Genomic DNA, 25,880 nt, shown 5'->3' on the forward strand with positions numbered 1-25,880 from the left:
ATAGTTTGGATTGTGCTGTAAAGCTTGACTAGGGATCCTCTGCAAAGCTTGACTAGGGATCCTCTGCAAAGACATCCATATCCATGCAGGCTTGGCAACCCCTTGCCTGGAATGCCCTGCCCGTATCTTTTAATGTGGCTGCTCCAAACCTCTTTACAGATTTTGACCCTTCACTTCAGAAAGAGGTCTGAGAAATGAGTAAGAGTAAGAAGATTCTCTACCCTTTCTGTCTACCCTGTGGGCTGCTATAAACTCACTTTGACAGCGAACCCAATTCCAGTGAGGAATAATTAACAGAGAGAAAACACACATGGCTTGGTCTACCTTCACAGGCAGCAGCTTGGGAACAACAACTGCAGCTACACTTTCAAATATGTGAATTCTCTTTTACCACTATCGGGCAAGAAACAAACTGCCATGAAACCGACAAGGTGCATCATCAATGGGTTTTAGGGGGGTAAGCTGAGCACATGCAACCACTGCTTTTGCTTCGATGGATGTAAGGGAGTGAGGTTAAAGGTAAATGAAATGCAGACAGAAAATGAAAAACAAAAGACAGTGATGCTTTCCTAAATGCAATACCATACCAACCACAACAAGATTCCTATGAGTAAGGCAGAAAACTCAGCATCCCACAACCGGTCAGGATTCATAACGAAAAACCCAAACTAAAAAAACCTGGCAGCCAGTCAGCCAAGGTCATAGAAATCTGCATGCACCACAACCTCACCCAGGGACTGCAGTTAGTGCAGAGTGCTGCAGCACGATTGCTGACATGAGTGAGATCCTATCAGCACATAATACCTCTGCTCTGAAATCTGCACTGGTTGCTGATTTGCTACCAGGCCAAGTTCAAGTTGTGCTTTCCATATTATGGGTGCCACTTTGTACTTGTTCTGCTCTTGTAAGAAATCAGTCCTGTAAAGTGGCAGCGTTTTGGATATTCTGTTCATAGGGTTTTCGTGGTAAGAGGTATTCAGAGGTGGTTTACCATTGCCTTCCTCTGACTTTGGACACATAGCATACTTTGGACACATAATGAGAAGACATGATTCACTAGAAAAGACAATAATGCTGGGAAAAACAGAAGGGAGTAGAAGAAGAGGAAGGCCAAACAAGAGATGGATTGATTCCATAAAGGAAGCCACAGACCTGAACTTACAAGATCTGAGTAGGATGGTTCATGACAGATGCTCTTGGAGGTCGCTGATTCATAGGGTTGCCATTAAGTCAAAATTGACTTGAAGGCACATAACAACAACAATGAAGTGGCAGCACCTATGCTTTGGAACTCCTTGCCTATTGACATTAGGTAGACTCCTCTTTTCAGCACCTGCTAAAATCATTTTTGTTTAGGTAAGCCTATCCATTCATGTAGAAGCTATTGTGTTTTTAAATCTGTTTTTAACTCATTGTTGGTTTGATTAATTTGAATGTTTTTCAGTACATGTCTTTAACTGTTTTTGCCAATAATGTTTTAATTCTTTCTATAAACCACTTTGAGATTTTTTACAATAAAGCAGTATATAACTGGACTTCCCAGGAGGATCCCTACGCCTGTGCAGCCTCTGAGACGAGCTCCGTCTTGGATGAAACTTATCCAGTTTTAAATTCAGTCAGAAGGGTCTTTTCTGACTGGGGATAATTTCTTCCGGATAAGGAAGAAACGTGAGATTTCCCACACAGCTTTGCTTTGATTGTTGGAGTCTGGAATTCGTCAGAATTGTCTGTCTTCCAGCAGCTCAGACAGAGCGAGGATTTTTATGCTAGCTCAGCTGGATAAGTGACCCGTTTTTTTTTTACGGATTAACAGGCAAACATCCTCCTGTCTACATTCATCATTTCCTTATCTATACAGCTAAAGAGATTTGTCAAAGTAACAGCAATTAAGATAACCTAGGTGAGGTAAGACTTTCCTTTTTTTATTCACGGAACTAAGGGGGAAGAAAATATAAATAGCTTATCTTTTTTTTATTGCAAAAAGCTGACATGGAAAATAGCATTTTAAAGATTACAACGGATGAGGGATTTCTGATTGGAAGAGATAAGAAAAATCTTTTTGTTTTATAAGACTTTTGTGTAATATATGCATGGGACTATTTTTCCTGATCTACTTTTTTTTTGACGAATCTGCTCATTCTCTCTGCTACTAGTTATTTGGACACTGTGAACTAAAGCCATTCTTGCACTTCCGGGCATATATGAGATAAGGGCTGTCTAGCGTGTGACGTTAGTTGGTTGGAAAGATTAACTCCTTTGTAACTGGATAAAGAAATAAGCTGCTCTTTGCTTGGGACATTGAAAATTGAAGGAGTTTTGTTCCTTTGGCTTTAAGAATGACAATTAAGAAGATCATGGATGTACAAGAAGGGACTTTATTTCTAGACATGTTTCAGAAAATAATGAATGGGATCAACTCAATAAAACAAGAACTGAGAAATAATAGACAAGCGTGGAGAATTGAATTTCACGAAATGAGACAGGAGCTGAAAGAAACTCAGGATTCTATGAGAAAGGAGAATAAAGATAGATCTGGAAAACCAAAAAAGGATGAAAGAGAAATTAAAGGCAAGGTTCAAACTATGGAGATTGGCTTAAATATGGACATGAAAAAAGATTTGGATTTCCTGGCTGTGACGGATCCTGGAGACAAATATTACAGTTTGGAATTCAGCGCTGTCCCTGAAGGAATTGAAGAGATTGGAGATAAAGATATTATCGGTTCAAAAAAATTCCTGGACTGGAAGGATTTGATGGAACTTGAAATGGAGAAAGTTAACAGAATTAATCCCTGTTTTGTGTCAATGGAAAAACCTTCAAGAGATGTACTAGTGTATCATGTGGAAAAGAGGAACAGAGATGCGGCTTTGCAACAATACTTCAGTGATACGTTTGGATTTGATGGCAAGAAAATATCTGTGATGGAGGAAATTCCTATCAGACTTTTATTATATGACTATGACAGCAAGATTTTTGGGTGCGTAAAGATGGAAGATGGAAGATGGACCCAATATGGATAATGACAGAAGAGCGATTTGAAATTACTGGACTTAGTAGATTTGATGAGTTGGATTAATTGATATGTTTATTTAGTAAAAAAAATGATTGACATATATCTCAAGGATTGGAAACTTCTCTTTGACTTTTTGTGGAAGATTAAAATGATAGGATGTTAATGAGATTTGAAACCAACTAAGATAACCGCTGGAGGAAGGTGATTTTATAATCTATTAAGAGATAGGTTTGTTATATATTATAGATTTATAGCTGAATTATAGCGATTTGAAACTACTGGACTTAGTAGATTTGATGAGTTGGATTAATTGGCATGTTTATTTAGAAAAAAAAATTGATTGACATATATCTCAAGGATTGGAAACTTCTCTTTGACTTTTTGTGGAAGATTAAAATGATAGGATGTTAATGAGATTTGAAACCAACTAAGATAACCGCTGGAGGAAGGTGATTTTATAATCTATTAAGAGATAGGTTTGTTATATATTATAGATTTATAGCTGAATTATAGCGATTTGAAACTACTGGACTTAGTAGATTTGATGAGTTGGATTAATTGGCATGTTTATTTAGAAAAAAAAATTGATTGACATATATCTCAAGGATTGGAAACTTCTCTTTGACTTTTTGTGGAAGATTAAAATGATAGGATGTTAATGAGATTTGAAACCAACTAAGATAACCGCTGGAGGAAGGTGATTTTATAATCTATTAAGAGATAGGTTTGTTATATATTATAGATTTATAGCTGAACTATGACAAATCGGAAGTCAATATTTTTTCTTTTTATATATATATATATATATATATATATATATATATATATATATATATATATATATATTTCTTTTTGTATTGTATTAGTTATTGATTTGTGTTGTTTTCTTTTTGTAGTATTTTGGTTTTGAAAATTAGAATAAAAATTAATTGAAAAAAAAATAAAGCAGTATATAACTGTTGTAAATAAAATACATAAATAAATTTTGGAGTCACAGCTTTTAAAAATGTTTTTAAAGATGTTTTGTTTTAATATATTTTAAAGTCTGTTTTTATGATTTTTAAAATGTTTTTAGTGCTTTTGTTTGCTGCCCTGGGCTCCTGCTGAGAAGAAGGGTGGGATATAAATGAAATAATAAATAAAAATAAATAAGTAAACTTCATTCACCCAACCCAAAACTCAGAGTCATGCCACTTTAAGCTGTTTTGCAACTGTTTATAGTTGTTTCATGGCTATTGGTTTTTAAAGGGATTTATTTCTTATTATGAGCTGCCTTGGTTTCCAATCACCAACCCTACCTCACAGGGTTGTTGGGAAGACTCCATACACACACACACACACACACACACACTTCTAAATATACACCCCATATAATAGTTTATTGTCAAACCAGTTGGTCATCGCAGAGCATTTGGTCAGCTTGCCGGTTGTCACCGCCCTGTTTTCACTTTACCTTTGGCGGTGGCGGCGTCCTGAGCCAGGGCATGCAGACAGAGACCCCCAGTGTTAAGCCACAGGCCGTCGCCATTTCGGACTGGTGTACCGCCCCTTGATATGGCTGTAAGTTCAGGCGAGATGGGATGCCTTTCCTGGATATTTTTTTCTTAATTAATGTCATTTGCTATTTAATTTAATTTTTTGTACAATGTATTGCTTTATTGATGTATTGATCTATTGCCTTGTTGATATATTTTTATAAATGGTAAACATTTTGTACCAACAGCAGCTGGATTGTGCAGCCACAGGCACACACCCCTATTGTTTGCCGAATTTATTCGGCCTATGCTAGCAGACAAAAATGACTGGGTTCCTCCACCTCCTGTCCTCTGCACATGTTACTTACAAGCTTTCTGAGGCACTTTGAGCTGCTGCTGCTGCTCTCAGGAGTCACCTGAACATATTTGTGCCTATCTTAAGGACTAGATGCTTAACTTTCAAAAAAGAAAATATTTATTTATTGAATTTGTTAGCTGTGTTTCTACACACATATGCGCACTCAAAGCGACTTACTGTTAATAAAAAAATAAAATTAAGATCAAGTAAAAGGTTAAAATAGATTAAAAGTTACATGCACAGAAAGCTGTATTTTGCATCTAGTTTTTGCACTTGTGTGGTGTGACTGCACTGCAGAATCACTGGTTATGAACACCATCTTGCCTACCTGCCTAATATATATTTACACTTGCCTGAGTATATATTCTACCTTAACTAAAATGCTTCATTTATAAAGGGGTGCTGCAGCCTCACAACACCTTGCTTGGAAGCTACATAGCACATCGCTGACATTCCTTCCCTATTATTATTGCTATTACTATTATTATTTATTCAATTTTCACACTTCAGTATTTTAGTATATTAGTATTTTGTAGTTTAGTATGTTTAATTTGTTTCTTTGTGGTTTATTGTATACTGATGTTTATTTATTGTTGTGAACCGCCCAGAGAGCTTCGGCTATGGGGCGGTAGAGAAATTTAATAAATAAATAAATAAATTTGTATTTACTTTTTCTGTAAGCTGCCTTGAGGGCCGTTTGCCCAAAAGGCGGGGTATAAATAAACATTAACATAACATAACATTTTTTTTAAAAAAAAAACAGTATTAGTTTCCTACATAATGAAAAATGTGATACCTAGGTAAACCCTGCCTAATTGCTTTAAAATAGGATTGGAGGGAGAGGGAAAGATTTACAACACATACACAATTCTTTGTTATGTTTACTCAAAAGTCCCATTAATTTACAACACAATTCTAACCATGTCTACTCAAAAATAAGTCCTACTGAATTCAATGGGGTTTACTCCAGGTATGTGGGATTAGCATTGCTTTACTCCCAGAAAAGCAAGTATTGGATTAAATACTTTCATATTGCCAAGGTTTTCAAAGCACTGCCCTCTCCAACAGCCCAGGGTCTGACTCTTGCAAACAAGAGGGGAAAAAATTTAAGCCATATTCTTACTTACTCAAACTGAAGATCTCAACTCTATTTCTCCTTTTCATCTTCCTCAGGTGAGGCTGTTAACGTACTAAACCATTGCCTGGCCATGATAATGGATTGGATGGGAGCTAACAGACTGAAGCTTAATCCAGATAAGACCGAGACGCTGTTAGTGAATGCCTTCTCTACCCAGATGGTGGATGTTCACCCTGTTCTGGATGGGGTTACACTACCCTTGAAAGAACAGGTTCGTAGCTTGGGGGTTCTTTTCGATCCTTCCCTGTCTCTTGAGGCTCAGGTAGCCTCAGTGGCACGGAACGCTTTCTACCATCTTCGACTGGTAGCCCAGCTACGTCCCTATCTGGATAGTGACGACCTCACCTCAGTCGTTCATGCTCTGGTAACTTCTAGATTGGACTACTACAATGCGCTCTACGTTGGGCTGCCCTTGAAGACAGTTCGGAAACTACAGTTAGTCCAGAATGCAGCGGCCAGATCGTTGACGCGGACCAGAAGGTCCGCTCATATAACACCTGTTCTGGCCCATTTGCACTGGCTTCCTATTTGTTTCTGGGCTAAATTCAAGGTGCTGGTTTTGACCTATAAAGCCTTACACGGCATGGGACCGCAATACCTGGTGGAGCGCCTCTCCCAATATGAACCTACCCGTACACTTCGCTCAACATCTAAGGCCCTCCTCCGAGTACCATCCCGTCGAGAAGCTCGGAGGGTGGTGACTAGAAATAGGGCCTTTTCAGTTGTGGCTCCCGAACTGTGGAATGGTCTCCCCGATGAGGTGCGCCTGGTGCCGACGCTGCTATCTTTTCGGCGCCAGGTGAAAACCTTTTTATACTCCCAGGCATTTTAAAATGTATTTAAAAGGGTATTTTAACAGTATTTCATTATTATTTTGTATTCTGGATGCTGTTTGGTTCTTTTATTGTTGTGTGTTTCTTTTGGTTTTTGATTTATTGTATTTATAGACTGTGTTTGTTTTATCTTCTATGTACACCGCCCAGAGAGCCTTCGGGCGGTATATAAATAAAATAAAATAAATAAATCAAATAAATAAATCAAGCCACCGTTTCCTGGCATTGCAATGAAGACGAGGCACTGTAGACCCTGGCTTCACATATTGGCTACAATTCTGAAAGGGCGGCGTTAGAGCCAGAGCTTGGGAAAGTTATTTGTTTGAACTATTGGCCATGCTAGCTGGGGCTGATGGGAGTTGTAGTTTTAAAAAAGTAATTTTTCCAAGCTCTGCTAGGAGCTCCTATAACAGATCCATTAAACCGATTTAACAGTCGCTGGGGTGGCAGCTGATGTCTTGGTGTATATCTCGGGAACCAGACAACCTAGAAACTTATTTATTTATTTATTTATTTTATTTAATTTATATACCGCCCTAAGCCCAAGGGCTCTCTGGGCGGTGTACATAATAATAAAACAATCAGAGGATATATAAATACAATAATACAATGGAATCAAACAAAAATAATCAAAATAGCAGCAAAATACAACAATAATGAAACGGACCAAGGAATTTCAGAAGAAAATCACATTACAAGAAAGTCTTTGATTGTGTAGATCACGAAAAACTATGGAATGTTTCTTTTAAATTGAAGCTGAGCATCCAGAGATTAAGGTGGGTCAGGCGGAGAGCCAGAGGGGACCTTATAGGGCAGAAGGTTGGGATAGAAATATTTTAAATAAATAAATAAATAAATAAACTTTGTCAACAAATAAGGAAAAGAAAATAATGACCCACAGAGTGGAAGCATTCAATATACATCCCAACTCCAAAGAAAGGGGATCCCAGGGAATGCAGTAATTTTCAAACTATTGTCTTAATATGCCATGCAAGTAAAGTAAAGGGTCTCACCATATATGGAGCGAGAAGTGCCAGACGTCCAAGCTGGTTTTAGAAACTGAAGAGGTACCACAAATCGTATCACAAACATAAGTTGGATGATGGAATTTCAGAAGGAAATCACCCTGTGCTTTATAGATTATAGCAAAGCCTTTGACTGTGTAGATCATGAAAAACTATGGAATGCTTTAAAAGAAATGGGGGAGCCACAGCATCTGATTGTCCTGATCTGCAACCTATACTCTGGACAAGAGGCTACTGTAAGGACAGAATATGGAGAAACTGATTAGTTTCCCCATCGGAAAGGGTGTGAGACGGGTGTATTTTATCACTCTATTTATTTAATTTATTTAATTTAATTTAATTTTTATTGGATTTATACCCACTCTACCTTCCAGCAGGAGCCCAGGGCGCCAAACAAAAATGCTAAAAACACTTTAAAATGTCATAAAAACAGACCTTAAAATACATTAAAACAAAACAAAGTAAAAAACTTTTTTAAAACAGCTTTAAAACATATTTTAAAAAGGGTTAAAAAGATTGTTAAAAATATATTAAAAAAGCATTTCTAAGACAGACGCAGACTGGGATAGATCTCAATTTAAAAGGTTTGTTGAAAGAGGAAAGTCTTCAAAAGGCACCAAAAATATGAGAGATGGCGCCTGCCTAATATTTAAGGGGAGGGAATTCCACAAGGTAGGTGCCACTACACTAAAGGTACATTTCCTATATTGTGCAGAACAAACCTCCTGATAAGATGGTATCTGCAGGAGGCCCTCACCTGCAGAGCGCACTGATAGACTGGGCATATAAGGGGTAAGACGGTCTTTCAGGTATCCTGGTCCCGAGCTGCCTGTATAGGGCTTTATACACCAAAACTAGAACCTTGAACTTGGCCCAGTAGCAAATGGGCAGCCAGTGCAATTCTTTCAGCAGCAGGGTGACATGTTGGCGATACCTTGCCCCAGTGAGCAGTCTCGCCGCCACATTTTGCACCAGCTGCACCTTCCAGACCAACCTCAAGGGCAGCCCCACGTAGAGCGCAATACAGTAATCCAGCCTGGAGGTTACCAGTTCTAGGACAACAGTGGTCAGGCTATCCTGGTCCAGAAAGAGCTGCAGCTGTCTCACCAGCCAAAGCTGGTAAAAGGCACTCCTAGCCACTGAGGTCACCTGGGCCTCTAGCGACAAAGATGGATCCAGGAGCACCCCTAGGCTATGGACCTGCTCTTTCAGAGGGAGTACGACCCCATCCAAAGCAGGCAACTGACCAATTATCTGAACTCAGGAAACACCAACCCACAGCGCCTCCATCTTGCTAGGATTCAGACTCAGTTTATTGGCCCTCATCCAGCCCACCACCGAGTCCAAGCACCGGTCCAGGGTTTGCACGGCCTCTCCTGATTCAGATGTTACAGAGAAATAGAGCTGGGTTTCATCAGCATACTGGTGACACCTCGCCCCAAATCTCCTGATGACCGCTCCCAAGGGCTTCATATAGATGTTAAACAGCATGGGGGACAAGATAGTACCCTGTGACACCCCACAGCACAATTGCCAGGGGGCCGAAAGACAGTCCCCCAATGCTATTCTGAGAGCGATCCTGGAGATAGGATCGGAACCACTGTAAAACAGTGCCGCCAATACCCCTCTCACCAAGTCGGCCCAGAAGGATACCATGATATTGAGGCAAGTGACACAGGCTCTTGTGACCTCAAGATTGGACTATTGTAACACTCTTTATATAGGACTATCTGCTAGATTGCTTCGCCCGCTTAAGTTGGTTCGGAGAGCGGCGGCCAGAATGCTGACCAGAGCTGGTCCACAAATGCATACTACACCTCTTCTTTATCAACTTCATTGGCTACCGATTTTATTTTGACACCAGTTTAAAATTTTGGTATTAGCTTTCAAGGCCCTACATGGATTAGCACCAATATATCTATCAAACCGTATTCTGGAATTTAAATCTCAACGACCGACAAGAGAACCCTTCGAACATTCTCTTATCATTCCATCTACCTTTATAATCCACCGCTCCAATACTAGCATAGCTCCCATCTTATGGAATAACCTGCCACCAGAGATCTGATGTTCCTCCTCACTCACGGTCTTTCGCCGTCAGTTAAAAACATTTTTGTTTCTTCAAGCTTTTAAAGTTAACATTTAAATTGTTATAACTATTGTATAATTGATTTTCTTAATTTTATCTTTTAATTGTATATTGATTTGTATTAGACATTGTCTTATTTGTTCGCCGCTCTGAATTCTAAAAACAAGGGTGGGATATAAAATGTTTAAATAAATAAAATAAATAAATGATCAATGATATGAAAAGCCACTGAGGAAACATGAAGAACCGGCCCATTTAGCTCACAATTGTCTACCTAACTCTGTTCCAACTATGAGGCGCCCACATCTCAAAGCTTAAGGCCATAAAATTCGTCATCAAAAACACAGATGTTCCCACGATGTTGAAGTTGGTTCTCAGTGCCTTATTTGCTTGAAAGTTCAAAACACGAAAAAAGAAGAAAAGTTGACAGCTACAGCAACTTCAAGCCAAAGTTAACATGTCTCTGAACCCCAAAATGATATGTATGATATGTATGATATATCGCTGTGATTGGGGGCTCCCCCCATCAAGAATAACAGTAAATTTATGCAACCAAAATAATCAAGCTTCTGATATTATCATAAATGCATAATGATGTCATAAAATCATAAAAAATAGTAACTGAGCGTGCCCACCCCAAACTGTGCTCTGGGCCAGGATAAATCATAAACGCCAAGAAAGGGGAGGGTCTCCTCTATAACATACCAGTGCATCCTGCCTGGCCCAGAGCTTCTGTTGGGTGCAGTGCACAAATAATGGCATCTATGTACAACCAAAACGGACAAAAAGAGACAGAGAAAAATAGCTAATGGGGGGTGCCCACCCAACAATCTCCTCAGGGCCAGGACAAACCATATACCCCAGGATAGGGAAGGGTGCCCTCTGTAACATACCAGTCTGTCCCACCTGGCCCAGAGCTCCTCTTGGGCACAGGGGATGAATAACAGCATCTACAGAAAACCAAAATGGACAAAAAGAGGCTGAAAAAAATAAGGAAAATCTGCTCTGGGCCAGGACAAATCATACACCCCAGGAAAGGGGAGGGTGTCCTCTACGAGATGCCAGTGCACCCCGCCTGGCCCAGAGCTTCTGCTGGGCACAGGGCATGGATAAAGGCATCAATGTAAAAAAGAAATAGACAAAAAGGGACAGAAAAAATAAGTAACTAGGGGTGCCCACCCCAAAATCTGCTCTGGGCCAGGACAAATCATACACCCCAGGAAAGGGGAGGGTGTCCTCTATAACATACCAGTGCATCCTGCCTGACCCAGAACTTCTGCTTGACGCAGGGCACGAATAATGGCATCTACGGAAAACCAAAAGGCACAAAAAGAGGCAGAAAAAAGTAAGTAACTGGGGGTGCCCACCCAACAATCTGCTCTGGGCCAGGACAAATCATACACCCCAGGAAAGAGGAGGGTGTCCTTTATGAGATGCCAGTGCATCCCACCTGGCCCAGAGCTTCTGTGAGGCGCAGGGCATGCATAAGGGCATGTACGCAAAACCAAAATGGACAAAAAGCACCCCAAAGTAAATAAGTAAGTCGGGGTACCCACCCCAAAATCTTCTCTGGGCCAGAACAAATCATACACCACGGGAAAAGAGAGGGTGTGTTCTATGAGATGCCCGTCTTTCCCAGCTAAAATAATGAAGAATAAATAGGGGGAAATATTTAATTTGCGGTAACCACTCGAAAATCTGCTGTGGGCTATGAAAAATCATTCACTTGAGCAAAGTGGATAGTGTCCTCTCTGAAATGCCACTTCTTCCTGCCTATAATGGTTTTTCTTGTGGACCCCCAGTTACTTATTTTATATATATACACTGGTATGTTAGAGAGGACACCCTCCCCTTTCCTGGGATGTATGATTTGTCCTGGTCCAGAGCAGACTTTGGGATGAGCACCCCCAGTTACTGATTTTTTTCACCGTGTTTTTCTCTATTTTGGTTTTGCATAGATGCCCTCATGTGTGCCTGGCACCCAGCGGACGCTCCGGGCTGGATGGGATGCACTAGCATCTTGTGGAGGACACCCTCCCCTTTCCTGGAGTATATCATTTGTCTTGGCCCAGAGCAATTTTTTCTTTCATGGTTTTATCTATTTTGGTTTTGCGAAGATGCCCTCATCCGTGCCCTGTGGCCGGCAGAACCTCTGGGTCGGATGGTATGCACTGGCATCTCCTAGAGGACACCCTCCCCTTTCCTGGGGTGCATGATTTGTCCTGGCCCAGGGGAGATTTTGGGTGGGCACTCCCAGTTACTTATGTTTTCTTTGTGTTTTTGTCTATTTTGGTTTTGCAAAGATGCCCTCATCCGTGCCCTGTGGCCGGCAGAACCTCTGGGGTGGATGGGATGCACTGGCATCTCCTAGAGGACGCCCTCCCCTTTCCTGGGGTGCATGATTTGTCCTGGCCCAGAGCAGATTCTCAAGTGGGCACCATCAGTTACTTATTTGTTTTTGGTTTTATGATATCATGATGAATTTATAATAATATCAGAAGCCTGATGATTTTGATCGCATACATGTATTGTTATTCTTGATGGGGGAGTCCCCCAATCGCAGTGATATATCATACAGGGTACCCCAACATATATTTTGGGGTTCAGAGACATGTTAACTTTGGGTTCAAGTTGCTGCAGCTGTCAACTTTTCTTCTTTTTAGTGTTTTGAACTTTCAAGCAAAACTGGAACTGGGAATTAGGAACAAAAGTCAGTGTTGTGATGTGCTCGAGGGATGCTTCGATCCGGCCCCAACACAGCTCAGGGGGGAGTCAGATGGGACGGGGCAGAGCTGCAGCCTCCGATCTGGAGGGTCTGCTGGGGGGGGCGCTTAAGGGGGTCCTCTCCCTCTCCCACCCTCCCCTCCACCCCCATTGCCTACCTTTGGCTCGAGGCTCCCCCCTTGCAGCCCCGCTCGCCAACATCGCTGCGCACAAAGACGGCTCCGCGCTTCCAGCCTGCATTTCTCGCACGGAGGCGGGGCAGGAAAGGGAAGTCCCTCCTTCGCGCTCTTCCGCTCCGTTGTCCTCCATATTAAAACGAAAAATGACAGGCACATTTTTAAAAAAGGGCTTCAAGGGAACAACTTAGGTTATCTAAACCCTGTTTCCTTTACGTCAGTCTACCATAAATAGAATTTCTTGGCCAGACAGAGAACAGTGCCATCTCAGAGAGGACACCTTCCCCTTTCCTGGGGCATATGATTTGTCCTGGCCCAGAGCAGATTCTGGGGTGCGCACCCCCCCGTTTATTATTTTTGATGATTTTATGACATCATTATGTATTTATAATAATATCAGAAGCCTCTTTATTTTGATTGCATAAATGTATTCTTATTCTTGACGGGTAGAGTCCCGCCAATCATAGTGATATATCATACAGGGTACCCCAACATATATTTTGGGGTTCAGAGACATGTTAACTTTGGCTCGAAGTTGCTGTAGCTGTCAACTTTTCTTCTTTTTTAGTGTTTTGAACTTTCAAGAAAAGTTCTACACTTAGGAAAAAGAAACCAAATGCACAGCTATAAGATGGGGGATACTTGGCTCAGCAATATGACATGAGAGAAGGATCTTGGAATTGTCATTGATCACAACCTGAATATGAGCCAACAGTGTGATGTGGCTGCAAAAAAGGCAAATGCTATATTAGGCTGCATTAACAGAAGTATAGTTTCCAAATCGCGTGAAGTACTAGTTCCCCTCAATTTGGCACTGGTTAGGCCTCATCTTGAATACTGCATCCAGTTCTGGTCTCCACACTTCAAGAAGGATGCAGACAAACTGGAATGGGTTCAGAGGAGGGCAACAAGGATGATCAGGGGACTGGAAACCAAGCCCTATGAGGAGAGACTGAAAGAACTGGGCATGTTTAGCCTGGAGAAGAGAAGACTGAGGGGAGATATGATAGCACTCTTCAAGTACATGAAAGGTTGCCACACAGAGGACGGCCGGGATCTCTTCTCGGTCGTCCCAGATTGCAGGACACGGAATAATGGGCTCAAGTTGCAGGAAGACAGATTTCGACTGGACATCAGGAAAACTTCCTTTTAGAGCCATACGACAATGGAACCAATTATCTAGGGAGGTAGTGGGCTCTCCGACACTGGAGGCCTTGAAGAGGCAAGCTGGGCAGCCATCTAAGAACATAAGAACATAAGAAGAGCCTGCTGGATCAGGCCAGTGGCCCATCTACTCCAGCACCCTGTTCTCACAGTGGCCAACCAGGTGCCTGGGGGAAGCCCGCAAGCAGGACCCGAGTGCAAGAACACTCTCCCCTCCTGAGGCTTCCGGCAACTGGTTTTCAGAAGCATGCTGCCTCTGACTAGGGTGGCACAGCACAGCCATCATGGCTAGTAGCCATTGATAGCCCCGTCCTCCATGAATTTGTCTAATCTTCTTTTAAAGCCATCCAAGCTGGTGGCCATTACTGCATCTTGTGGGAGCAAATTCCATAGTTTAACTATGCGCTGAGTAAAGAAGTACTTCCTTTTGTCTGTCCTGAATCTTCCAACATTCAGCTTCTTTGAATGTCCACGAGTTCTAGTATTATGAGAGAGGGAGAAGAACTTTTCTCTATCCACTTTCTCAATGCCATGCATAATTTTATACACTTCTATCATGTCTCCTCTGACCCGCCTTTTCTCTAAACTAAAAAGCCCCAAATGCTGCAACCTTTCCTCGTAAGGGAGTCGCTCCATCCCCTTGATCATTCTGGTTGCCCTCTTCTGAACCTTTTCCAACTCTATAATATCCTTTTTGAGATGAGGCGACCAGAACTGTACACAGTATTCCAAATGCGGCCGCACCATAGATTTATACAACGGCATTATGATATCGGCTGTTTTATTTTCAATACCTTTCCTAATTATTGCTAGCATGGAATTTGCCTTTTTCACAGCTGCCGCACACTGGGTCGACATTTTCATCGTGCTGTCCACTACAACCCCGAGGTCTCTCTCCTGGTCAGTCACTGCCAGTTTAGACCCCATGAGCGTATATGTGAAATTCAGATTTTTTGCTCCAATATGCATAATTTTACACTTGTTTATATTGAATTGCATTTGCCATTTTTCCGCCCATTCACTCAGTTTGGAGAGGTCTTTTTGGAGCTCTTCGCAATCCCTTTTTGTTTTAACAACCCTGAACAATTTAGTGTCGTCAGCAAACTTGGCCACTTCACTGCTCACTCCTAATTCTAGGTCATTAATGAACAAGTTGAAAAGTACAGGTCCCAATACCGATCCTTGAGGGACTCCACTTTCTACAGCCCTCCATTGGGAGAACTGTCCGTTGATTCCTACTCTCTGCTTTCTGCTTCTTAACCAATTCCTTATCCACAAGAGGACCTCTCCTCTTATTCCATGACTGCTAAGCTTCCTCAGAAGCCTTTGGTGAGGTACCTTGTCAAACGCTTTTTGAAAGTCTAAGTACACTATGTCCACTGGATCACCTCTATCTATATGCTTGTTGACACTCTCAAAGAATTCTAATAGGTTACTGAGACAGGACTTTCCCTTGCAGAAGCCATGGTGGCTCTGCTTCAGCAAGGCTTGTTCTTCTATGTGCTTGGTTAATCTAGCTTTAATAATACTTTCTACCAGTTTTCCAGGGACAGATGTTAAGCTAACTGGCCTGTAATTTCCAGGATCCCCTCTGGATCCCTTTTTGAAGATTGGTGTTACATTTGCCACTTTCCAGTCCTCAGGCACGGAGGAGGACCCGAGGGACAAGTTACATATTTTAGTTAGCAGATCAGCAATTTCACATTTGAGTTCTTTGAGAACTCTCGGGTGGATGCCATCCGGGCCCGGTGATTTGTCAGTTTTTATATTGTCCATTAAGCTTAGAACTTCCTCTCTCGTTACCACTATTTGTCTTAGTTCCTCAGAATCCCTTCCTGCAAATGTTAGTTCAGGTTCAGGGATCTGCCCTATATCGACTGCTTTGATTTGGATTCCTGCATTGAGCAGGAGGTTGGACTCGATGGCCTTATAGGCCCCTTCCAACTCTACTATTCTATGATTCTAAGGAACTGGGAACTAGGAGCCAACTTCAGGGTCGCAATAAGAGGCAACATCATAGAAGTTTATAGAATTATGCCTGGTGTGGAGGAAGTGGACCGAGAGAAGGACTTCTCCACAGAGCAGCTGGTTAGACTATGGAACCCCCTACCACAAGAAGCCGTGTTGGCCACCAGCTTGGGTGGCTTTAAAAAGAAAGACCACCGAAAAATCAATAGAATATGTTTACAAAAAGAGAAGATAGGATTAGACAAACCAGTGGAGGAAAAGGCTCTTGAGAGCATTGCTCTGCCTCACTGTTGGAGTTTCTGGAAACCGAGTCAGGTGGGGGGGAGCGCTCTTTGGGCTCCGGTCCTGCTTGTGGGCTTCCCTTGGGGGCATCTGGTTGGCCACTAAGAGAGCAGGATTCTGACTAGGTGGGCCCCCTTTGGCCTCAACCAGCAGCCCCTTCCGATGTTCTTATCTCCCCATTCCATTTTTTCTTCCTTTGCTGTTTTAATACAGTTGCTTATTTCGGTCGTGATCTGCTTTTAATCCTCCTGGTGTCCTAATGGGGTTCAGCATCCCTATGGAGAGCACTTTTGAACGTTCAAAGCACTTCACAGGCAGTCCCTGGTGGTCCTTACAACAGCCTGTGAGGTAGTCCAGGTGTGCATCCAATTGCCTGTGGGGCCAGGCCCTCCAGATGGCTCTAGCAAGTGACTCCAGCTGTATTGGGGGGCATTAATTCATGATCCCATAAGTGGCAACCAGCAAGATTTTGAGCATGGGGAGAAACCGCCCATGGAAATCTCTCTCCCTCTGAGTAAGGGATTGGTGCCCTATTGCCCTGGGGGTGCTTGTGGGGCTCCCCCCCCCGATGTTAGGCTTACCTCTTCAGCTCTGCCATTCTCTCAAAAGGTGATTCTTCCATGCTGTTGCTGTTTGGGGTGGAGGGGGGACTTCACGGGGGGCTGGAAGCTGAACCTGCTTCTCTTGGCTCTGGGGTGGCTGCATCAGGCTGGATCAGGGCCAGTCTCCCCCTCTCCCTTCCCTGAAACTGCTGGGAGTGGAGCTCCATGCATGAGGAAATATCCCCCCCGAATCCCCCTGGGGGCACGAGGGAGAGCAGGGGGGTCAGGAAAGGATACCCCACTTGCAGTCCCTGGGGGCTGGAGACAGGGAGTGGGGGGCCCTCATTGGAGGGTCCCAGTGGAGGGGGGCAAACTTCTCCCTGCATAGCTGAAAAGAGCTACAGAGGGAGGGAGGGAGGGAGGGAGGGAGGAGGCCCCCAGCACCGCCTCACCGTGCCCTCCCCGAAAAGTCCCCCTCCCTCCCAGCCCAGGCAAGATCTGCACACAGATCTCAATGATGAGGGCAGTGGGCTGATACCCCCGCAAGTAGAAATCTAGTACGCCAGGGAGAGATGCTGCAGATCAAACGGTGGCACTTGTCCTGGTGTCCTATTTGCAGGGAGAGTTTTTTCTTGTTCAGATGTCGGGGGGAATTAAAAATGGGATGCACCAGCTGCAAGTTAGGGGCCCAGTCCATTGCTGCTGCCATTCAGGGACTCTCGGCACAAAAAGTCCCTGCACAGAGAAATCTAACAGGTAAAAGGAAACGGGGTTTAGACTAACCTAAGCTGTTCCCTCAAAGCCTTTTTTAAAAATGGTGCCTGGAAATTTTGTTTTTACTATGGAGAAGGGTCACCGGCGAGAAAGGGGCTTCCCGCCTCCCCACGCTCTCCCTGCGAAGCAACCAAGGAACTTCAGCCACTTTGCTCTTAAAGGGTTAACAAAGGACAACGGAGGAGAAGGGAAGAGCGCAAAGAAGGGACGTCCCTTTCCTGCCCCGCCTCTCGGCGAGAACTGCGGGCTGGAAGCGCCGGAGGAGCCCCTCTTCGGGCGATGTTGGCGAGTGGAGTTGCGCGGGGGAAGCCTGGAGACAAAGGTAGGCAATGGGGCGGAGGGGAGGGTGGGAGAGGGCGAGGAGCCCCCTGAAGCGCCCCCGCCCCGCAGACCCTCCAGATCGGAGGCTGCAGCTCTGCCCCGTCCCGTCCGCCTCTCCCCTGGGCTGGGCTGGCTGTGGTGGGCCGGATCGAAGCATCCCTCGGAACATCTGTGGTTCTGGTGATGAAATTCGTGGCCTTCAGCTTGGAGATGGAGGCGCCCCATAGTCGGAACAGAGCTAAGGAGACAATAGTGAGCTAAATGGGCCGCTTCTTCTTGTGTCCTCATTTGTCCTTTGGTTCAGCTGCGATAGTTGAATAGAGAGGCTCTTCTTTCAATGCCTTCATTCTGCCAGCCCTCCCCAGTTTCCTATTCTGTTAGAATTAAGGTCACCGTTTAATTTAGGGAAGCCCAAACGTGGCCCTGCCCTCCGGCAGACAAACTGTGTAGCGAGTGACGTTTTTCTTGAAATGTGTGCAAATGGTGGGAGCTACTTCCCTCCCTCTTCCTACACCAGGTGTAAGGTCCCTACTAAATCAGAGGATATTATCCAATTTCTCCACACCACGCACCTTTATGGCACATCCACAGTGTTCATTGAAAGCATATCGCTTTCCCCCAAGAGTCCTGGGAGTTTATGAAGGGTGCTGGGAATGTAGTGCAGTGAGGAAAAACTATTATCCAGGATTCGTTGGGGGAAGCCCTGTGCTTTAGATTTGTGTTGAATGTGGTTTAAATGACTGCTGTGATCATACACTTCTATCATGACTCCTCTAAGCTTTTTCTCTACAGCAAAAATCGCCAAATGTTTCGACCCTTGATCATTAGGTTGCCCATTTCTCTACCTCTTCCACTTCTAAAATGCTATTTTTGTGGTCAGGCAACCAGAACTGAAGACAGCATCCAAGTAGGATCACATCTTAGAAGTGTATAATGGTGTTATGATATTGGCAGTTTTATTTTCAATCTGTGTCTTAATGATCCCTCACATGGAATTCACAAATTTCATACCTATAACATCAGTATCTTAATTGGGGCATCCACTATGACCTCAAGGTCTCTCTCTCCTGTCAGTCACCACCGGTTCACTTAGGATTTTTCACTTCTGTGCATCCCTGTACGCTTGCTTACATTTAATTGCATTTGCTCTTTAATAGCCAAGCCTGCTTGGAGAGTTCCTTTTGGAGTTCCTCACAATCCTTCTCTATTTTAATCAACCTGAACTAGATATCAACAGTAAAGTTGGTTACCTCGCTTCTCACCCCAAATCCATGTCATTTAGAAACAAGTTTAAAAGCACAGGTCCTACATGATTGGTGGGTGGGGCGCTTCTTACATCCCTCCATTGGGAGAACTATTCATTTATTCCTGCTTTCTCCTTCCTGATCTTTAAACACTTACTGATGCATGAGAGCATATTTCCTCGTATCCCATGATTGCTGTGTTCCACTCCATGTTTGGTAATTTTGTCTTTAATAATATTTTCCACTACTTTTCCCGTAATAGCAAATAGGCCTCTGATTTCCAGGTTACCTTCTGTGTCCTTTTGGCTTTCAAATTGTCATACATTTACCAGTCCATATGGTGGCAAGCCTTTGGGAGAAGGTACATATTTTTGTTATAAGATCAGCAATGTCACATTTGGGTTGTTTTAAGACCTCTCAGGTAGATGCCATCTGGACCTGAGATGATTTGTGAATGCTAAAGTTAAAGATCCCACTTGCCCCATCTTTCTTCAGAGTGCGAATGGAGGTCAGATGATGTCCACGCCTTGGCTGGGAGTATTAATGCAGAAGCAGTTGTTTTCTTCTTCCAGGGACTGGTGAGCTTTGAGGAGGTGTCCTTTCACTTCACCCAGGAGGAACGGGCTCAGCTGGATCCAGACTAGAGAGCCTGTACAAGGAGATGATGCAGGAGATTCAGGAGATGGCGACCTGTTCTGTTAGAATTAGGGGAGGTTAAGGATAGCCTTCTTACTCCCTTCCTGGCACCCCTGCTTCATAAATCGGACCCACTATGCTTTTCAGATTATCCGGTAGAGCTGCCATCATTTCCTACACCACCTTTTCCCAGACAGGAAGACTCTGGGGGCCAATTTAGTACTTATAATTCTGGGATCCTAGGACAGCACCCCCTGCGCTTCCCAGCCAGAGCCCTCTTTAACTTACTGCAAGGCCTACAACCAACACTCTCCCTCTGTTGCTGCCACCAGTCTGAAGAGTCAGCTTTTCTTTAGCACCTCAAAATCCTTTTATTTGGTAGTGGGGAACCCACGTTTTAGCTCAAGTACCTACCTGATCCTAAGTCACTACTTACCTCCAGGATATTGGTCCTCTCAAATGTAAAGCTGTTTGGCTGTTCCACTGCAGGCCTTTTCCTGATGGTGGATGAGGCATAAAGGCTGCATATGGTGCTCAATGGGGTACAATTGCTCCTGAAAGACCCAAGTCCGCAGCCTGGGGGTCATTAATAATAATAATAATAATAATAATAATTTACTAGCATTTGAACTGAAAAATGAACAAAAAAAAATATAAAAGGTAAGGGCGCCAATTTATAATTTGCAGGGGGGCGCCGAACACACTAACCCATCTCTGTTGAGTCCTAACAGCCCAATTCCCAGCACCTGGGGTGCGGATTGGCAGACTGATAGGAGACAGTAGCTACAGGCCAGAATAAAGCCTAAAGAAAAGTCCTCTTGTGAGCCTTAGCGCTGACAGGCAGCTGTGACTTTGATCCGTGCAACAATTTCCCTGTTGACTTTGTATCTTCCACACTCATTGAGGCACCTGGATTCCCAGGCACCTTAGACACTGCAAGGCAGAGGTGTTCTGGTGCTACAGTGGAATTTGGCTCGTGCTTCTATTCCTAAAACTCCTGCTGGATCGAGGAAGATAAGTGACAACGAAATCTTGAAGAGTTGCCTGCAAAGGCAAGCCAAAATAATACTGGAAAAATGGAAAAGGGGAGTGGTTCTTTATATACATGTTGGTCTCTTTCACTCTAGTGTGAGTAACTGTTGGATATGCTCCCTACTTCCTGTCCATGGGGAGGGGGGCGTTGACCTTGCACCCATCCCTTTGACTGAAGAGAACATCAGTGACACTGCCCCCATTTTTATACCTATCGAATGCAAATGGTTAAGCACAAATTCTACCTGGGACATAGCCCCCGCGGCCCAACAAAATGGGGTTTGGTATGTCCTGTCAAGATTGGGTGAGTTCTGCTTTTTGGGAAACAAGACCAAAGAAAAGAAAGGCACAGAGGTTGGTGTAAGTAAATGCAAACATTATTTCACCCTTGGAGGGGACTGGAGAAATAACCACATCCAGAATCCCACTTTTTGCCAACATTATCATGATTTTCATGCTTCCTGTAACTATTCTATTAAAATATTAATTTTATCTTGAAGTCGGACTACCGACTCCACCCAAAATTGCTTCCGACTCCCACTCCCCGATTCCAACTCCACAGCCCTGGGTGAAGGGAAGTGGAACAGTCTGTGGTTAAGCTAAGAGAAGGACATTGTTGGGGGTCTGAAACTCCCCATAAAAATCCTGTTTGAAGCCTGGCTTTCCCGTACAGATGCTTCGATGCACAGCAAGAGTTGAACTCTGCTTAAATTTCTTTCCACATTCAAAGCATTTATACATCCCTTCCCTTAAACGGATCCTTTGATGTGCCTGAAGGTAGCCATTCTGATGAAAGGTCTTTCAACACTACAAAAGCATGTACATGGTTTGTTCCTAATGCGTTCTGTGATGCAAAGTAAGGTGGCTACTGTGACTGAAGCTCTTTCCACACCAAGCATTTATAAGGTTTGTCCCATGTGAGTTCTTTGATGTTGAGTAAAGGGGCTACTCCACCTGAAGCTTTTTCCACACTCCAAGCATTTATAAGGTTTCTCCCCTGTATGAGTTCTGTGATGCAAATTAAGGTGGCTACCCCGACTGAAGCTCTTTCCACACTCAAAGCATTGATAAGGTTTGTCCCCTGTGTGACTTCTTTGATGCGAAGAAAGGTGGCTACTCTGACTGAAGCTCTTGCCACACTCCAAGCATTTATAAGGTTTGTCCCCTGTGTGAGTTCTTTGATGAGAAGTAAAGGTGCTAAGGTCACTGAAGGTCTTTCCACACTCCAAGCATTTATAAGGTTTGTCCCCTGTGTGAATTCTTTGATGTGAAGTAAGGTGGCTACTCTGACTGAAGGTCTTTCCACACTCCAAGCATTTATGAGGTTTGTCACCTGTGTGAGTTCTTTGATGTACTGTAAGGTGGTCACTCCGACTGAAGCCCTTTCCACACTCCAAGCATTTATAAGGTTTGTCCCCGGTGTGGGTTTTGTGATGCGAAGTAAGGTCGCTACTCCAACTGAAGCTCTTGCCACACTCCAAGCATTTATAAGGTTTGTCCCCTGTGTGACTTCTTTGATGCGAAGTAAGGTGGCTACTCTGACTGAAGCTCTTTCCACACTCCAAGCATTTATAAGGTTTGTCCCCTGTGTGAGTCTGTCTCTCCTCTTGTCTGTTTGCTCCATCTTGATTCCTCAGTTTCTGCTCCTGCACCTGCTCCTCAGCATTTTCCAGTGATACTTCAGATGGTTCTCCCCTAGCCTTGGACCCCCAGATGTATCCTGATGGAATGAAAAGGAAAGGAGATAAAATGCTGTGGAGAAATCCTGTGAATATATTAGGATTTGAACTTTGAAAACATATTTCTGGGAGCTCTGTTGGTATCAGAGTTTAACTGTCAAAGCTCAAAGCCTTGTACGGAGTTAGTTTAGCAGTAGGTGCTTCATAACTGGTTTTGAAAAGAGACTCAGTTAGAGATAATTCTAACAAAACTCTGCTCTCTTGTTACTCCATTTAAGGTGCACAGTCCAGTACTTATGCACAGCTGGAATTTACAAATGTAGGATGATCCTGTCTGACAGGAACATGGCCCTTTCAGCTGCCCAGAGGGCAGCTCGCATCCCAAAAGGTTACATGAAACACAAGACTGTATTTCTTTAATCTATATGTAGAACATATCATATAGAAAGCTGGACTGGAAGAAGATGAAGGAAGTGTGAAAACTGGAGGGGGAAATATCAATAATTGAAGGTATGCGGGGTTACCCTTGAAAATGGTCCAGAAGGTGCAACTGGTACAGAATGTGGCGGCCCGCCTGATTAAAGGTAGCCGCCGGCGAGATTACATTACTCCAGTGTTAAAGCAGTTACACTGGTTACCATTTATTTTCCAGGCCCAATTCAAGGTGTTGGTTTTAACTTTTAAAACCCTGCATGATTTCAGCCAAGTGTATCTGAAAGAGCACCTCCATCATCATGAGTGATGCCATTCAACAAGATCAACCTCAAAAGACCTTCCCTCCATCCCACCAGTTAAAACAGGTAAAGTGGTGAAGACTAGGGAGAGGGCTTTTCCAATTGTGGTCCTCACTTTGTGGAATTCCCTCCCAAATGATCTCTGCCATGCACCCTCTGTGATGAGCTTCTGCCGGGCCTTGAAGACATGGCTCTTCAGGCAGGCTTTTGGGGTGGGCTAGGTTTTACTATTACTGTTGAGATTTTAATGTTTTAATGCAATTACATGTTTTTATTTTGTACATCACCCAGACTGGCTGGACAACCAGCCAGATGGGTGACTAATAAATCTAATAAATAAATAAATAAATGCAGACGATACCATACTCTTAGCAGAAACCAGTAATGATTTGAAACGAATGCTGATGAAAGTTAAAGAGGAAAGCACAAAAGCAGGACTACAACTGAACGTCAAGAAGACTAAAGTAATGACAACAGAAGAGTTATGTAACTTTAAAGTTGGCAAAGAGGTCATTGAACTTCTCAAGGATTATCAATACCTTGGCACAGTCATTACCCAAATTGGAGACAATAGTCAAGAAATCAGAAGAAGTCTTGGACTGGGGAGGGAAGCTATGAGAAAAGATCCTCAAATGCAAAGATGTATCACTAAACACCAAAGTCAAGATCTTTCAGCCAATGGTATTCCCGATCTCTATGTATGGATGTGAAAGTTGGACAGTGAAAAGAAAAATCAACTCATTTGAAATGTGGTGTTGGAGAAGAGCTTTGCGGATACCATGGACTGCAAAAAAGACAAATAATTGGGTGTTAGAACAAATTAAACCAGAACTGTCATTAGAAGCTAAAATGATGAAACTGAGGCTATCATACTTTGGACACACCATGAGAAGACATGATTCACTAGAAAAGACAATAATGCTGAGAAAAACAGAAGGGAGTAGAAAAAGCGGAAGGCCAAACAAGAGATGGATTGATTCCATCAAGGAAGCCACAGACCTGAACGTACAAGATCTGAACAGGGAGGTTTGGGATAGATGCTAATAGAGGTAACTGATTCTGAGGGTCGACATAAGTTGTAATCAACCTGAAGGCACATAACACACACACAGACACACACACACACTATGTGAGTTTGGCTTTAATTGATCCAAGAGAGCCCAGTATGCCATAAACTTATCTAGGAGGAAATATCCTTAAAAGGTGGGCTGAGATATGCAGCCTTTGTCCCTCATCCACCATCAGGAAAAAGCCTGCAGTGGACCAGCCAAACAGCTTTACACCTGACAGGACCAATATCCTGGAGGTAAGGAGTGACTTAGGATCAGGTAGATACTTGGCTGGGAAGCGCAGGGTGTGCTGTCCCTACGATCCCAGAATCATAAGTACTAAATTGGCCTCCCAGAGTCCTCCTGTCTGGGAAAGGGGGGTGTAGGAAATGATGGCAGCTCTACCGGATAATCTGAAAAGCATAGTGGGTCAGATTTGTGAAGCAGGGGTGGCAGAAAGGGAGTAAGAACGCTGTCCTTAACCTCCCCTAATTCTAACAGAACAGATCACCATCTCCTGAATCTCCCACATGAGGGCTGGCAGAATGGCAGTACTGAATGAAGAGCCTCACTATTCAACTCTCACAGCTGAACCAAAGGACAGGGGCGTCACTAGGGCGGTGCGCCAGGTGCGGGCCGCACCGGGTGACACCACGAGATGGTGTCGAGATGGTCCCTCAAGCTAGATTTGCTCAAAAAGGTCAATGGAACTCTAATGGTTAATAGGCCAAAGGGGTAGGGTTGTCCTTAGACTCCGAAACACTTCCGGTTCCCAGATGAGAGCAGCAATGCGGAAGGGTGCCGGTCCAAAGAAACGCAAGGAGGGGGGATGAAAGAGGTATGACGGCAATGAAACCAGTTCCAGCCTCCGACTGAGGACCGGAAGGCTGCATGTCTTCCTCTGCTTTTCTGAGTCTCTGGTTGGTCGTTGCACCTCCCTGTTCCGGCCTGGTCAGTTTCCTTCGCAAAGAAGGGGGAGAAAGTGGGGACAGAGGAGGGGGGAATAAACTCCCAGGCTCCACCCCTTTTAAGAACCTGAGGGCTTCTCCGTGCAATCAACTCCAATCCCATGTCATGCAAAACAGAGCCCAAACTCCATTTCTTCCATTGCCTGGTTTTCTTGCAACCTCCAGATTTTTTAGGGGGGGGAGCTGTCCTGGTGCAGAGTAAGCCGCCTTGCATGGGGCAGGAGGGAACAGCGGCTGCACTTTGGGATGCCCAAGAGGGTTGGACTTGATGGCCTTATAGGCCCCTTCCAACTCTACTATTCTATGATTCTATGCCCGCCAACTTGGATGGCTTTCAAAGCGGGTTGCACACGTTTCTAGAGGCTCAATGGCTGCTGACCACGATGTCTCTGTTGCTGTTGACCATTGAACCGCACTGTCACTGAGTTTGTTTTCCATCAAGTCTGAAAAACTGTAACTAGGGGGAGTTATGTTTTTGCCCAGTCTGGGAACGGACTGCCAAGGCCGTTGCTATGGTAACCATCGAGATAGACTGGGAAAAGTTCTAGCAGCTATCTGTGTTAAGCTGTGTCTTCTGTGTATTGCCTCTGAACTGAGAGGTTCTCTTCTGTGTTTACCTTTGGAGAGAGATGTACCACAAGGGGGGTGACTGAAGA

At 43.7% G+C, this 25,880-nt stretch overlaps 1 protein-coding gene across 1 annotated transcript in view; it reads right to left on the minus strand.

Annotated features, from left to right (window-relative positions):
* The window catches only part of LOC133379120 (zinc finger protein 883-like), a 35,591-nt gene extending 22,601 nt beyond the window's left edge, over positions 1 to 12,990 (minus strand). The window contains exons 1-2 of the mRNA XM_061613724.1: positions 12,814 to 12,990; positions 7,831 to 7,876 (exon numbers count right to left, since the gene is read on the minus strand). Of these exons, the coding sequence (XP_061469708.1) occupies positions 7,831 to 7,876; positions 12,814 to 12,990 (223 nt within the window). The remainder of the gene's footprint in view (positions 1 to 7,830; positions 7,877 to 12,813) is intronic.
* Between the last annotated feature and the right edge of the window lie 12,890 nt (positions 12,991 to 25,880).

The sequence above is a fragment of the Rhineura floridana genome, chromosome 3 (assembly GCF_030035675.1).
Source record: "Rhineura floridana isolate rRhiFlo1 chromosome 3, rRhiFlo1.hap2, whole genome shotgun sequence".
Taxonomy (NCBI): domain Eukaryota; kingdom Metazoa; phylum Chordata; class Lepidosauria; order Squamata; family Rhineuridae; genus Rhineura; species Rhineura floridana.